We start from the raw sequence: 17,170 nt of genomic DNA, 5'->3' as shown, positions 1-17,170 counted from the left end.
GGGTCCAAATCAGAATTTAAAGAAATCTTCTCTATCTTCTCTTTCAATTCCGGATCCGAATCTTGCAAGGCAACAATTCGATCCTTAAGGGTGGATCTTGCTGTCATGGCTGAAAGTACAACATCTGAAATTGACTTCAACAACGACTTGCTCAAAGCATTCAAATCTAGATCCTTCTTGTTACTTTTTCTACTAAGAGCATCCGCAACAACATTTGCTTTACCAGGATGATACTGGATATCGCAATCATAATCAGAGACTAATTCCAACCATCTTCTTTGTCTCACATTTAACTCCTTTTGGGTAAAGAAGTACTTTAAACTTTTATGATCTGTGAAAATAGCAATCTTCTCACCATACAAGTAATGTCTCCAAATCTTTAGGGCAAAAACAATGGCTGCAAGTTCCAAATCATGAGTGTGATAATTCTGCTCATATTCTTTCAATTGCCTTGAAGCATAAGCTATCACCTTCCCATGTTGCATTAAAACACAACCTAAACCAATCTTAGACGCATCAGTATAGACTGTCAGACCGTCGGAATTATAGGGTATTGTCAAAACCGGGGCACTTGTCAATCTATCCTTCAATTCTTGAAAAATCTTCTCCCATGCGTCAGACCAAACAAACTTTTCCTCCTTCCTAGTTAGCTTAGTCATAGGAGCAGCCAACTTAGAAAAGTTCTTAATAAACCTTCTGTAATAACCAGCCAAACCTAAGAAACTTCTTATTTTTTACACCGTCTTCGGTCTTTCCCACTCGGCAACTGTCTTAACCTTGTCGGGATCGACACGAATACCTTCGGCTGAAACAACATGACCAAGAAATACCACTCTTGGAAGCCAGAAATCACACTTACTAAACTTGGCATACAACTTCTTCTCTCTTAGTCTTTGCAAAGTAATACCAAGATGCTTCCGATGCTCTTCTTCGCTCTTTGAGTAAATCAAAATGTCATCGATAAAGACAATAACGAACTTATCTAACACATCATGAAATACTCGATTCATCAAGTCCATAAACACAGCAGGAGCATTAGTCAAACCGAAGGGCATGACTCTAAACTCAAAATGACCATATCTTGTCCTAAAAGCTGTCTTACAAATGTCACTAGCTTTCACCTTCAACTGATGATATCCGGATCTCAAATAAATCTTCGAGAACACTGCTGCACCTCTTAACTGATCGAAAAGATCATCAATCCGAGGCAGCAGATACCTATTCTTGATGGTCAATTTGTTCAACTCACGGTAATCAATGCACATATGCATACTACCATCTTTCTTCTTAACAAACAAAACCGGGGCTTCCCAAGGCAATACACTAGGCTGTATATAACCTTTATCTGAGAGTTCATTCAGCTGGTCTTGTAGTTCTTTCAACTAGGTAGGTGCCATTCTATATGGAGCTTTAGATACTGGAGCGGCTCCTGGAATTAATTCAATCAAAAATTCCAACTCTCAATCCGGAGGTAATCCTGATAAATCATCCGGAAAGACATCCTTAAAATCACAAACAACTTCAACTTCTTCAAGCTTCTTCTTCACTTCCTTGACTTCACTTTTAGCTATAGCACTTTCCACTAGTGCACAAACTTGCATCAAGGCAGTCAAAGTCTTCTTGCTAACTCTTCCTTTATCACCTTGAAACTCAAAGGCTGAATTACTACTAATCTGAAATTGAATTTTCCTCGAAGAATAAACAATTACAGCCTTATGGGCTGTCAACCAATCAATTCCAAGAATAACATCAAAGTCTTTCATCTCAAGAATCACTAAATCGGCTTTCAATTTCTTCTCGCAAATCAAAATGGGACAATCTTCTATCACCTTATCTAGTTTCACAACTGATCTAGTAGGAGTACTAATCATTAAACAACTAGACAAATTCTTAGGCAACAAGTCAGTCTTCCTAACGAATGCAGACGAAATGAACGAATGAGATGCACCCGTATCAAACAATACAAATGCAGGAATAGAAGCGATTAACAAAGTACCTGTCACAACTTCATGACTTGCATCTTGTTCAGTACCTGATATACTAAACACTTTTCCAGGCACAGGGGCAGATACACTCTTCGCTTCAGGAACATAGGGCTGATTAGGCTTCTTGGGACAAGTACGAGCAAAATGACCGGGCTGCTTACAAAAGAAACAAACTGGCGGTCCAACTGAAGGTATTACTACTGGAAGGCTTCGGACCCATAGGTCTAGGGTTCACACTCACTGCCTAGCATTTGGAACATTCACAATTGGTCTGTTCCCACTGAATTGACGCTGCTGTCCTGCCGGTGCAAAACTAGAATTTTGGCTCACACTTCTAGGCTGAAAGCTAGGAGTAGGATACGGTGTAGGTCTAATGAATCTTCTTTCCGTACGGTCAACCAAACCATTGTTCCTTGGCTGCCACGTCCTTTGCACACGTGCACTTTCCTTCTAAGTTTCTTCAATCTTCTTCGAAACTTGAACTACCTGAGCGTAGCTCTCAATCGAAATCACAGTAAGATAAGCCTTGATTGCAGGACGCAATCCCTTGAAAAACTTCTTTGCCTTGGCACAATCAGGTCTCACAGAATCAGGGGGAAAAAAAATAATTCCTCAAACTTCTGTTGATATTCCAACACAGACAAAGGTCCTTGCATAAGGGCCATGAACTCAGCTTCCTTAGCGTCAGTCATGAAAATATTTCTTACAAAAGCATCCTTGAAAATTTCCCAAGTTAAACCACCAACATGCAAGGTTTCCAAAATAAGACGAGTGGAGGTCCATCAAGCCTCGACTTCTTGCTGAAGCTTCTATTCGGCAAACAAGATCTTCTGTGCTTCAGAACACTGTAGGTGACGGAATGCTTTCTCTAATTCCCTCAGCCACTTGTTAGGGAACAAAGTGTCCTTAGTAACACCAGTGAAAGAAGGCACTTGCATCTTCAGAAAACTTTCCATCAGACGAGTATGAGGAGTTCCAGCTAGCCTTTCTGCATTAGGGACTACGGTATGAGGAGTTCCATTCACACCAGTACGAGTATCAGTATGTAGAGTCATGAAACCCGTCATCATCTGGTTGAACTGATTCGACTGCTCCTGCATGATGTTGCCTATGATATTGGCAATATCACGAAAACTATTCACTTCCAGAGCATTAGGTATACCGGTCATATTATCACCATTCACATTAGTATGCTGACCAGTGCTACCATTAGGAGTATCTTCATGAAACACTTCTTCCTCATTTTCAGTACTATTAGAACCAATATTGTGATTCCTTAGCACAACCATTCTGCAAAATCGAAGTAAGTCAAAAACACCGAAAATTTCCAATATACCAATCAATAATCACTTAACCTTAGTCTTAGCATATCCAAATAAGGCTAGAAATCATCACTTTAATCATCAAAAGTCATCCAAGAATCATATATCAAAATCCCCAAAATTATCCAAAATTCCAAAATTTTACTCTTTGGGTCGAGTGGCCTGGGTCGAGTGGTGGGCCGAGTCATCCAGTCGACCCAAGAAGTCAACCCACGCAAACAATGCGCGAAAAACACCTTAAAAATCACATTTTTCATTTCATACTCACTTCAAAACACAAGGCTTCGTGGGAGAGCTCTAAGGCAAGGTACTCTAAGGTCTTCAAGAGTCATTCTAGGCTATCTAACACCAAGAACAAGTCTCCAACATTCTTGCAACATCATCTAAGGTAAAATTCCTTCTTTTCCTTGCTTACAACTTCAAAACTGAAATGTATTCTTCCAAATATCATGATTTACTTGTTATAATTGCTAGGAAACATGTCTAGGAATATATAGGAACATGTTCTAGGTAATCTTAACACAATGCCATGTCTTTACAACGCTTGCTATCGATTTCATGGTTTCTCGTTAATGATTTCTCAACCGAAAACCTTCTTTCGAAAATCTTCTCTCATTTTCAAACCGCAAAGAGTTTCGTCTTCAAATCACTTCCTACATTCTTGCAATGATATGATGAACTTGTGTATCTAAATTGATTGAGCCAATTCCAAACTTCAAAAATTGCATTTTGACCTAATTTGAGAATTTTCCCCCTTTCTATGCTTGCTGAGTTTTGTCATTTAAACCATCAGATTGAGATGTTTTTCTCCAATAAAACATGCTAACACACTATTCTAAGTACCATGCGCATGCTAGTGTGCCCAAACTGAAATTTCGCCAAAATCGAAAATTTTTGAAAATTTACGAAAATACCCTTCATGCTGAATTTTGTAATTCTACTAACGTCAAGTCTCTTTTCGTCTTCTTACAGATATATAGACATCATGCCTCCTCGCGGACGACACTTGGGTGGTAGGAGAGGTAGAGGCAGAGCCAGAGGTTAGGTTCCACTTTTGGAGCCACGGGATGTAGTTAATCGCAGAGACCTATTCAGTACACCCCGAGCGGAGTACTTATATGAGGCCTTCTTTGAGCGGTACCGCATTGAGTATGGCCGAGTACTCAGGCTACGACAGCTTAGCACTTTTTGGATCCGTCAAAGATTTGATACCATGGAGTGGACGCATCTTTTCACTGAGGATCTTCCAGTCTATCCGGATTTAGTGAGGTTGTTCTACAGCAACCTTACATCAGTCGAGGAGGGTCGGAGGCGAGGTCCATTCAAGTTGATCTTAGAGAGTCGAGTTCAAGAGATACGGATTCGATTTTCTACTAGTACACTGGCAGAGATCTTCCGGGTACTACACTATCCTCATGAGTGTGTATGGATACCTACTGGGGCAGAGATAGATGCTTTTCTACTACCACATGAGCTGCATGAGGTTTGCATCACACTTTGGAGAGATGATAAATGCTATATACCACGGACTAGTGCACAGATGACAGATTCGGCTAGAATCATCGGTCGCATTATGGATCGCAACATCATCCCGAAGGCAGGGCATCACGAGAGAGTATCAGTGATGGATGCTCTACTGATTTACCATATATATCGGGGTTTCGAGATTGATCTTTCCTTCATCATCCATAACGTCATGCTAGAGGTCATGCTAGAGGTCGTGACGTCTCCGGGCGTAGGGAACCTGTTGGGAAAAGCCATGTCAGCATTTGCCACATCAGCCTCTATTGATTTTGATGATAATAAGCATGAATTACTAATGGCTATATTGAGTTATGATGTTTTAGTTCAAGATGAGAACAAGTGGACCAACTCCAAGTCAAAGCCATATGCAAGTCAAAGCCAAGATCATGCCAAGATAGACATGAAGATGGACATGAAGTCTAAGTGAAGATGACCATGCCAAGATGGACATGAAGACCGTTGCACAAAATCAAGTCGAAGATCAAGACTTAGGTTGAATTAGGGCTTAGAACACTCTCGCATACACATTCATGTAAATGCATCAATTATATGTAATTCATATTACTAGAGTGACCTAGGACATGTTAGTGAGGTGTACAATGCTTAGGGTTGACCAAAAAGTCCAAAAACCCAAGCCATGTCCCAGCCCCAACTTAAGTCAGCAAAATAGAGTTCAGACGAACAGCCGTCTGAGCAGACGGATGTCCGTCTATACTGATAACTCTGTTTCTCAGAAAACAACAGAAGGCCAGACGGAATTTCCGTCTGGCCCAGATTTGACTATAACGGCTAGTTTAAAGAGAATATCCTCTACAGCTGTTTGCAACAGATACTTTTGAGACGGATGACCGTCTGACCAGACGGACGTCCGTCTGGGCTGAAAAACAGGACAAAAATGTGTCCGTTTTCTATCCGTTGGGGATTGGGTTTTGGCACTCAATGGTGCTCTATATAAACCCAATTCACCTCATTTGAGAGTAACAACACTCACACTTGATCACCCACTCCCCAAGTGATCCTAAAGCTCTCAAATTGCAAGAAAGCCTTGTGCTTTGCCTTTCACCTTCTCCCCAACCTTGAAGAACATACCAAGGTGTTAAAGTAAGCTTGTGGAAGTCAAGCTTGAGGCGATTGAAGGCTTTGGTGGTGCATGCATTTCATATCTTGAGCATACAAATCTTATTGCATCACACACACACAAGAGGTAAAGTGTCACACCTCTTGTTAAGGTAACATCCTTCTCTTGTAACTGTTTTCAATTCTAGTCTAGGTAGATTAGAATTGGTTTTGGGTACTCTTGCCCGTGAACAAAGATTGGTTGGGTGCTCTTGCCTGTGAACAAAGATTGAAGAGGGTGCTCTTGCCTTAAGATAAACAAAGATTGTAAAGGGTGCTCTTGCCCCGTAATAAAGATTGTAAAGGGTTTGATCTCTACTCATTGTATTGAAAGAGAATCACTAGTGGAATACTCTCTTAAGGCCAAGAGAGGAGTGGACATAGACTTGCAAAGTTGAACCACTATAAAATACTTGTCTTGTGGTTGATTGTATTGTTAAATTTCATTTGAATTTTCAATTTACTTTGTATTTCCGCACAAACCGAAAAATTGGGACAATCTACTAGTTGCAACCTAATCACCCCCCCTCTAGGTTGCACCAACAGAACCTTTGCTTCAGACGTCTACTCACACTTATCTTCCGACATTTCGGAGTGAGGCTAGAGGATACATTGATGCAGACACGATTGCTGGGCTATGACATTGGAACGAGGACTATTCGTCAGATGTAGATTACTCAGACTGAGAGGTCAGATGATGAGGATGGCCTTGAGACAGATGAGGATGATGATGAGTCAGATGGTGGTGACCACGATGCTGGTCCAGATATAAATGAACAGGCAGGAGATGACATTGAGATGCGTGAGGCAGATCAGGGTCATCAGGAGATCCCCACATCATCACACTTTGAGACCGGAGGCCCTTCACTACAGTTCTAGAGATTGTGGAGCTGTGTGCACAGATGCGCTCTATGACTTCCATCTTAGGGAGGATAGAGGCGACACAGGAGAGAATGGAGTCACAGTTGACTTAGGTTGTAGAGGATGTTAAAGTACTGAGAGAGCAGAGACAGTAGTCTAGATAGATTGTACTAGGATTTCCTTTTATGTTTCTTAAATGTAACTTGTTGTAGAACTTTCCTATAATTAATGAAGTTCACTTTTGTTTTCACCATCTTATTGTGTATTATGCATTTTCTTTTGTTACATTATGTGATGTTTTTTAAATCAGACTTATTGTGTATTATTCAGAGTATATTATTTTTCACTTTTAAGTTTGTAATTCAAGTGTCTTATTATTCAATTTTAAGAATACTTGAGTCACTTATGGATTTATGACTCAGGAATGTTCTATCATTGTTTTTGTGGTTATGATTTCACTTGGAACTGTGGGCTCTGATACCAATCTGTCACATCCACCCAGCCGGTACCCTATTTGGCATACTCGAGTGTGTGATCCACAGTCCACAAGATCCAGTAGTTAGTAAAATCAACCTCCCACATTCACAACAATATAATCAAGAACAAGACTAAATCAAGGGTAACAATATTATTCAAATGAATCAAAGTAAAGTAACGAGATAATCATCAGAGTGCGGAAATGATACCAATAAATTTATAAAATCAAATGTAGAGTTAGGCGGCATCTCACACCACGAGTACAACGGAATGTAGTTCGAAAGTCAAAGGAGATTACAACTGATTCTAAAGATAAGAAAGAAAGATATAATCTAACTAAGCTAAGTCTATTCTACTTTGTAAAGGACGTCTTCATAAACATAGACTTCATCAATAATGCTCAGACGTTCCCACTCCACAGTATAGCTAATCTTGGTAACCAGTGAGACCACTCGAGGAATCCTCAAAGTAATCTTCATAGTCGCCAACACCTTGCGTATGGTACGCTTCTCCATCTTGTGCTTCCTCATATTGCGCTTCATAGCCATCAAGACCTGTAGAATAATCTAACAAAAGATGTTGTACAAAAAGGAGTGAGTTTCAAAAGAAACTCAGCAAGGCAAGTTATTCCATAATAGCATAAATAACATAGTAACATAAACAAAGCATAAAGTGATATGATATGAGTCAGACAAATGCATATATGAATCTAACTCTATGTATGATGGTCTCTATAGGCAGACATGCTTTAAGTCATAGCACCATACTTCTTTGGGTAGGTCTCAAATCACTCATCCTCGGTTGGCAAAAGGGTTCGTCATCGCTCTCAGACAATTCCATGACTGGGGGTTAAGTCACCTCTCTCTCACATCACCGTTGGTCTAAGTATTGGCGCATGTCAGGGTAAAGCCTAGCCCAATGCAAGTCTTCTACTTAGTTACATCAACTCAGATCAAGATACGTCCATTCCTCCCCTCTCGGGATCCTTTCCGGTATCCTTCACACTAGAGTCAGCGTATCCGACTCTCTCAAATACGGACTCATCAACCCTATAGGTCATCCACATATAGTAAACGGGAAGCTCTCATGTCCTCTCACGGGTTGGTTACCGATCTTAAACGCCCATGAGCCCAAGTCTATCCATATGCAACTCTTCCCATAAATGGTCCCTACAATGTGATTCATGTCCCCTCACGGATATAACTCACCGGTCTTGAGCACCCATGAATTCCCATTGCTACCACGGGTCGTTCGGTCCCAATACCCTTCCGAATCGGGTCTGATATAACAGGGGTATAACCTAGCCAAACACTGCTAGACAAGTCCTAGGTATGAAAACCAATAATCCGGGAAAGTGTCAAAGGGCAACATTGGAAATATCCCATACTACTCCCAATGAGGTCCAAGGACAGAAATGTCAAAAGGACATTCCCCATTCCCAAATCATACCTAAGCAATCACATTCATAATTCAGTCATATCATCCACGACATAGATCTCATCATAATAAAGAATATAATAAGACAAGATTAAATAAATAAACAACATACATGAATAAGTATTCATATATGATCAAGTACATAAAGTAAATAAGGAAATAAGATCGTAATGTACTTGCAACATTCATATCATAATAAAAACTAATATAACAGTAGCAAATCTAAGTAGTTCCCAAATTAGAAACAAAATCTATGCAATCTATGTTAATATGGTAACAACTTTCCTTACCTTAAATAGATTCGAGTATATTCCGGACGGACAAGAGGATGAATCCAAAGTTAGCAAACAAACCCTAGAATACCATCACACAATCATTAGGAAGTAGTCCTAAAAGAATAAGCATCAATCGAATCGAATCAAATCGGACGAAGAAATCAGATTCTGTTCTTGAGGGTTGATTGGCTGGGTTGAGTGATCCAGTCGACCCAGGCAATCTGCCGAAGAGCAAATCCGAATTCAAAAATAGAATCTTGATCCGAAACCTATGCTACACAAACTGGAATGCGACGAAACTTGGAGAGAATGTCTAACACAGTAGTCTAAGACTAAAGAGCATAATTTAGACATCAAACAACCATTAAAACCATTACTTACTAAATTGGAATCATAGTTTCTATTTTGTAAAAATCATGGTTTTCATTGGAAACATGCTATGAATGAAAGAGATGAACTAGAGATGATTAGATCTCATTCTAGTACAAGAACACAGTAGATCAGAGGTATGAATAATCATAGAGAAGCATCTATAATGCTAGAACAAATCGAAATAAGAATATGATCATAGTTTAAGAAGAAATCATAAAAATCATGTTAAGAATGAATGAAATGATTATGGTACAAGAGAATGAAAAGATATTGTAAAGATATGACTACAAGGTTGCAGCATCTTCATCATAATCTTAGTTTAGAGATGAGAGTGATCATGGAAAGAATGAATCAATAATACAAAAGATTGAATACTAACCTGATAAGCATGCATTTACCATTATTTATTTGATTTAATTCCCATACTTATTTAATTAAAGAGAGCTAATTGAGTATTTTTGTGTATTTTTCAGGAATAAGGAGATTTTGGGTATTAGAGATAATATGGAGTAAAGTTGGCAAATATATTAGATATTGGTGGATTTTAAATCATGGCATTCAATCTTGCTGCTCAAGAAATCATGAAAAGTGAGATCTTAGCCAAATTGGAAATAGGTGGAGGTCTAAGGAACAAAATTGGTAATAAATCTGAAAATCGGGTAAACAGACATACCTTCAGTAGTTTGGGCATATATCTCTCGTATGAGCTTGGATTTCAATTATTCAAGATGCTATGGAACGATATTGAAAATATCTACAACTTTTCAGTTTTGAGTTTTTCCAAATTCAGAAAGAATAAAGGTCAAATCGATGGGTAAAGAGAGGGGATTCATTGTGTGCGGGAGACATAAAAGAGAAGCCAACCACAGAAAAGAAGACGGCGAATGCGGCTCTCATCTCTCATTGCTGAAGAAGAAGACCACATCTCTCTCTCTCCCTATGTTTCATCTTTATTTTTCTTATGAACTTTGTAATAATGAGTAGCTAGTTCCTTTTCTTTGGGATGTAGATGAACCATGCTTATTTCATTAATTTGATTGTTCTATATCTTCTAGTTGATTGTGTTTGAGTTTGGCCAAAGATGTTCTATAGCTCAGCGAACTTAGCGTGCCAAGCTTCCGCAAGGACGATAGTCTTGCGAAGATAGGGCATATCTAGGAAGACCATCCTTAATTTACTTTGAAGTATAGAGTTATATCGGTTAGGGAAAAGCATTATGGATTTTAAATCCCAAAGATCTTCACATATTCATAGTTTAAGTTTTTGCATTAATTAATAGATTTAGTTTAAATTTAGTTTTGTTAAATTCAATCTTAGTAACTTAGCCTTTTAGTTCCCCATAGTTCGACCCCGTACTTTCTACTTGCTAGATTAGTATAGGATTTTATTTTTGATTGGTTAGCGACACAATCATAACCTTTAATTGAAGAACAAGAAAGAGAACTTGCAAGTTTGCAAGGTTGGATCTTTTTCTTCACTCTTGGAGGCTTGGAGATGGTTTCCCTTCGTTCTCTAAGTGTTTTGGAGGCTAGGGATACTAAAATCACGAAGTCATGGGGTATATATAGCAAAATACTCAAAACAGAAGATTCTGCTCGAGTTCAGCAACTCTGGGTCGATTGGCTGGGTAGCATGGACCAGTCGACTCAAGCAGTCGACCCAGGCTGTCAGCAAAGCCAAAGACAGGGATTTGAGGGTCTTCCACTACTCGAAATCAAACCAAACTTTAAACACATATACTTTAACATACCTAGCATGGAAAAATGGCTTTAAATCATATCCCACCAAGCTCTAAGGTCATCAACTAATCTTCTCTTCATCAAGGTGCAGTCTCTTCTCTATATCCAACACTGTCTTCAAGTATGGGGCATCATCTTCAATCTCCATAGGTTCGGAGTCGAACACTCTATCTTCTACCAATATGGCCCATAATTGACTTTCACTTCTACTTTGGGTCTTCGGACCTACAGGCAAAAGAGTATCGGGTCAAGGTTAGGGTTGGTTTCCATACAAGGTGCTATCGGTTACGAAGATTACGGTGAAGATTCCTTGTGTGATCATACTGCGTACCAGGATTAGGCCTATCTTGGAGTGGAAGCGGCCGTGTCTGATTTCTAAAGTCTATGTTTATGAAGACATTTTTTATAAGTTAGAAGAGACCTTAGGTTAGTTGATAGAACAATCTGCCTCTTTCTTTTAGCTTTTATTTCCTTGATGTAATAGTTTAGTTTTGACTTTCGATCTACTATTCCGTTGTAGTTGTTAGTGACTTTTCCGCACGCTCTACATTTTAATTATTATATTGGTATCATTCTTTCCGCACTCTGATTATATTGTTCGTCTCTTAAATCTTATCTTGATATTTTGATAATGTATTATAACATTAATTATGTCTTGTTCATGATTATATTATTATAAATGTGGGAGGATGATTTCCTCGATACTTGATCTTCGGGGCTGTGGATCACACACTCGGGTATGCCAGGTAGGGTACCGGTTGGGTGGATGTGACAGCGTATCTGATAATGATGTAGGTGTGGGTATTTATAGATCTTCAGAGAGGTTACCTTAACCGTGCAGTAATGGAGTTCGAATGGAACTCTATAATTGTTGCTAACCTCCTAGGGAGAAGAATCTTATTCTCTAAGAGAGACTACTTTAATTGTAGTTGTATAGTTTGATTTGAACTTTAAGAGCAATTCAAAATACTTGACTTGATCGGAATTCTTATCCCTATCTTTATAAAGGTTGGATACGATTCAAACTGTATACGTACCTTAGTGCCTCCATTTCATATGTTTATTGGTCCTACCAAGGTTTGATCGGTCCGGTTTCTCTTTGGTTGACCTAGGGAGGTCTATTATTAATCATCCATAACACTATGTTTTAGATAGTTAGGTTTCAAAAATTTAAATTCTTGTAATTTGGAGACTGGGAAAAGCTTGAGGATGTTGAAACGACAAAGAATTAAGGCCAAACTGAAGATTTGATTAATAATGGATAAATCCCTAAAAAATTGTCTAATAAGAAGAACAAATATCGCCAATGGTGGGATAGTTGAGCGGTTGAAAGCCCAGACTCCCATGGGGAGGTCTTGGGTTCGCACCCATCCGGCGGCATTTCATTTCCAATATTAACATTTCCAATATTAAAAAAAGCACCAATATCGGCTGTCTTCAAAAGATGCACGAAACATGATTTTATAGTGTGCCAATAAACCCTAAAATGAAAAACAAAAATACAACAATGCCACTGAAAATAGAAAAATATCCCATTCCGAGTCTAGTACACTGAGTTACCCATGGGTCACCCCATATGAACACTTTATGGGTGACAAAGGGATATAGAAACTGGAAAGCAACCAAGGTAAGAATGAAAATAAATAGTAATTACGAAAAATCCCTTTTTATCATTGGATTGAGCATTCAAATCAGTAAATAGCGGCTTATACGGATCCTAAAGACGAAAATCGAAAATCGATCTTGTTTAGGTATCTGCAGGAGAGATATGAGATACGTGTTAAGATTGAAATCGTTATACGCTCTTATTAACAAAAAAGAAAAAAGAAAAAGGAAGAAAAGTTTTTATGCGCGGTTGCTAAGCCAATTCTTACTCCATTAGGTCTTTAAACAGATTGAGTTTGGATTATCTAATTACTCCTGAACTGAAAACAAGAGTGAACAAAGAAGGGAAAAATGCCTAGAAGAAAAACGAAGGAGACCCCAAAATCCAAAGATGAGTTGCCAGAACCCACTGATCAATCACCGGCACCCACGCACATACTTGGTCTCAGGCCTAGAAATCTCGTAGGCCTTAAAATGAAGCTTGAAGAAAATCCTGAGTCTCTCCACGAAAGAAATAAGGTAACTCTCTCTCTTTCTCTCCGTGTCTATCTAGTGTCTTTAATGTGAAATTTATTAGGATTTGCAAATATGGGTTAGTTTCCCGTCCGTATTACATCTGAGATTTCTAGTTTTTGGTCTTCCTTCTTATTGATTGATCTTTTATCTTCACGTTCTGTTTAACTTGGGCTCTTACCCACCTCAAGTTCATGGCTGAAGTCTGAGATTTATCTGTGTCTATAAATCCAAGAGATTTATCTTGGATTAAACTAATTTTTTTTCCTTTCTCCCAACCTTTTTTTCTTTGGTTTGGATATGTCAGTTGCATACGATGCAGAGGTTTTTGAAGCATTGGGTATCAACTTAAAAGCCTTGACATGGGTTCATCAATCATTCCAAAAGAGAAATTGAAGGAATAGAATCGGAAAATGACAATGTGGGATTAGGGTTTTGTGCTCAGTCTTCAGGTGAACTAATTTTTCTAAATATTATAACTTGAAACATGCCATTTTTATAGGATTAGATCGTTTGTGAAAGATATTAGGCCTAATAAAGAAACTTGTAAGAGTACTAAAATAAAAATTGCCAAATTTATGGGAGCTGAAGACAATGAATTATTTTAGCATCGGTTATTTCAGATTTGTGTTAGCAGAATTTCCAACTTTCTGATTAGGTCTCAATCTGGAATTCTTACAGAGAAGAAATATTTCAGTCATAGATTATGGTTTAGTGGATATACCTCTATGCTTCTGAAAGGAACTGAAGGGAAAAAATAAAAATACTGAACCACAAAAACATGACTGTTTCATATGATATTCCAATTAACTTACTCAAAATATTCAACTTCTAATTTAAACTAAAAAATGTTAAAACTAGTCTAGTGGGAGTCTTCGGAGTAACTCAACAAGAAATTGAAGCAGTTTATAGAAGAAAAAATGGAAAAAGGATTATACTAATCTTAACTGGATAAGCCAATCATTACTTCTAGAAGATAGATCTCATGTTTCATCTTGGGGTCATTTTTGCAGGATGGGGAAACTCCCTTGCACATAGCTGCAAAGCATGGTAGCAATGAAGTGGCAAGATTTCTTCTTTCTCATGGTGCTTCAGTGGCAGCTAAAGACAATGTTTGTTTCCTGCTCTTTCTCATTGTTCAGTTTTAGCAAAACCAGTGGAGAAGAGTTTTACGTATGCATTCTGTAACTCTTTGATGTGCAACATTCATGCAGAAAGGGGTGACTCCCTTGCACCTTGCTGTGTTGTACTCTCAAAAAACCGGTTATTGCTCAATCGTGAGGACATTGCTCGACTGCAATGCTGATTGTAATGCCGAAGATAATGTATGTGCCCTTGGCATACCATTCCACATTTACAATTTTAACAGATTAGTTGAATTAAAATTATACTAGTATCTACTGTTGAGTTACTGAACATGGTTTTAGGATGGAAGAACTCCATTGAAGCATCTTTCACAAGTTCCAGAAAGAAAGAATTTGAGTGAGATCCTCCATAACCATCTGGGAAAGCAAAGGAAACGAAAAGCCAATGAATTATGTAGCGATATAAAAGCTAAGATGGATGAACTTGAACAAGAACTGTCAAAAATTGTGGGATTGCAAGAGCTAAAAGTTCAACTAAGGAAATGGATGAAGGGAATGGTTTTGGATAAGAAGCGTAAGGCTCTTGGTATGCAAGTTTCTACACCCAAGGCGCCTCATATGGCATTTCTTGGCAATCCTGGAACTGGTAATTATAGGAATTGTACTATTTTGCTTCTAAGTTCACTTCACATACCTATAGACTCATCTATGCAAAATTAGAGCTTGACATTGTTTAGTGTTTCTACAATCACAAATATCATAAGACATGAATGGGATACTTAGCTTCTACCAATAAGAAAAAAGAAAGAATGAGATGCTTAGCTGTTGCTAGGGATAAGATAGGACTCAAATCCTATCCAACAGCAGCACCGTGTTTGCATTCACCCAGACTCTCTTATCCACATAAAATAACGAATACATATTTGAAGTCAAACTCAGTGCTGCTGCTGGAGAGGGTTTGTGTCCTATCTTATCTCTTAACAACTATAATTTGATTTTATACCTGGTTAAATCCTTTCTACATACCTGGAGCATAACTGAAATATCTGCAGACTTCAGGACTTCGATTTTATGTGTATCTGCATCATAGATTGTGTTGTGTAAATCTTTTCGAATAGGTTTTAAGTATTTCTTTATTTTTCAATTAAAAAAAAAGGGAAAAAGTGATTGTAGTTACTATGTTAACTATACTGTGTAGCATCTGGGATTACTCAGAAGCAAAAAAACCTATTTTTACTGAACATCCGCATCTTTGTTTGGTTCATGTTGCTTTTCTTTCCCCTTTTCTTAGTTACATACAGAGACTTTCAAGAAATATAGAAGCCACCATTGAAATCTGAAACCACCTTCTGTTTACAAACTAGAAAAGATACAAAACCTATCTCAGGCTAATCAAGTAATTTCAATCATTCTTTTCATAAATTGCTAATACAACATATTTATTGTTTCGTTTGTTTATCAGGTAAAACAAAGGTAGCTCGGATACTTGGAAAACTTTTCCATATGGTGGGAATTTTACCTACAGACAAGGTAAAGGAAGTACAAAGAACGGATTTGGTTGCGGAGTACATTGGACAAACTGGACCAAAGACAAAAAAAGTGGTAAGTGAGAGATGCTTTTTTTTTTTTTTTGGTGAAAGGAAAAAAAAAAACCCTGCAATACTATTTGTGAACTTCTTCACAGCAGTGAACTAAGATGATAATGCATCATTATCAGATTACAGAAGCAGAAGGAGGAATTCTTTTCATAGATGAAGCTTATAGGCTTATACCGACGCCTTGCCAACGTACTAGAGACTTCGGATTGGAAGCGTTAGAAGAGATCATGTCTGTGATGGATAGTGGAAAGATTATTATTATATTTGCTGGTTATACAAAACAAATGAAGGGTTTAGTCTCATCAAATGAAGGATTATACAGAAGGGTCACGAAATACTTCTCTTTCCATGACTTCAATTGTGAAGAACTAGCTCAGATCCTGCTTCTCAAGATGAACAATCAAGAAATGTCTAGCTGGCTGTTTGGATTTAAATTACACCCAGAATGTACCTTAGAAGTTGTTGCAAAATTGATAGAAATGACAACAACAGTGCAGCAGCGGCAGAAGATGAATGGAGGTTTGGTGGATTTGATTCTAATCAATGCCAAAGAAAATTTAGACTATAGGCTTGATTTTGATTCTTCTGATGAGGATGATTTACAAACTTTCATCCTTGAAGATCTTGAAGCAGGTCTTAAATCATTATCTCAATTAGATTTTTCAGTTGAATATTGACTCTAGAGATTCAGTTTATTATTGTGATAATCTGTTTTACTCAATAGCATTGGAAACTAGCCAGGAAATCTATTGGTTTAGTATCACCATGAAATAATCATTGTTCATTGTCACCAAGCAATACAATTTCACTTGATTTGAAGAGGAGGTGGAAAAAAAAAAAAAAAAAAGGAAGAAGAAGAAGAAGAAGAAGTCTTCCATACCTTCTTGCAAGTCATTGAGCATATCTAGTTTAAAGTCTCCTTCAAGTCATGCTAACTATGAGAGTCACTTTTTTTTGGATGAATCCAAAGGATATTAAACAGTCAAAAGAAACATCTCCCAAGAAAGGGCAGGATCATAGAAGAGGGAGGGAGGGAGGGAGGGAGGAAGAAGAAGAAGAAGAAAAAAAAAAAAAAAAAAAAAGAAGAAGAGAGAAACAATACTTTCACAACAAACAAAGGACTGGCCTACTGCTTAGTTAAGCTGAAATTAATTGTAAGAAGGAGATGCAATCGAGAGAAGAAGAAGATGAGAGAGACGACAGACAAATACTAACAATTACATTCTTTGGTTGCTCTAAGCAAACTTGCATCCATGAGATG

General features: G+C 38.1%; 1 protein-coding gene across 1 annotated transcript; it reads left to right on the top strand.

The window, feature by feature from the left end:
• The first annotated feature begins 13,064 nt into the window (after nt 1-13,064).
• Nucleotides 13,065-16,611, top strand: LOC149015870 (uncharacterized). The gene is made up of 6 exons (XM_089156621.1): nt 13,065-13,232; nt 14,240-14,338; nt 14,441-14,551; nt 14,654-14,957; nt 15,774-15,913; nt 16,029-16,611. Exons 1-6 carry the CDS (start codon nt 13,065-13,067, stop codon nt 16,584-16,586), a joined length of 1,380 nt encoding a protein of 459 aa, XP_089012747.1. The 3' UTR covers nt 16,587-16,611.
• Nucleotides 16,612-17,170: the final 559 nt, after the last annotated feature.

The sequence above is a fragment of the Hakea prostrata genome, chromosome 5, assembly GCF_041222555.1.
Source record: "Hakea prostrata isolate BN-2017 chromosome 5, UWA_Hpros_2, whole genome shotgun sequence".
In the NCBI taxonomy this organism is placed as follows: Eukaryota; Viridiplantae; Streptophyta; class Magnoliopsida; order Proteales; family Proteaceae; genus Hakea; species Hakea prostrata.
This window is presented reverse-complemented; position numbering and strand designations above follow the sequence as displayed.

Bases quoted from the DNA above. Each gene is read 5' to 3' on its own strand.
- LOC149015870 (XM_089156621.1), top strand. From the start codon at position 13,065: ATGCCTAGAAGAAAAACGAAGGAGACCCCAAAATCCAAAGATGAGTTG. The intron at 14,339-14,440 runs GTTTGTTTCCTG...ACATTCATGCAG, and splicing joins CAGTGGCAGCTAAAGACAAT to AAAGGGGTGACTCCCTTGCA. The intron at 14,552-14,653 runs GTATGTGCCCTT...ACATGGTTTTAG, and splicing joins ATTGTAATGCCGAAGATAAT to GATGGAAGAACTCCATTGAA.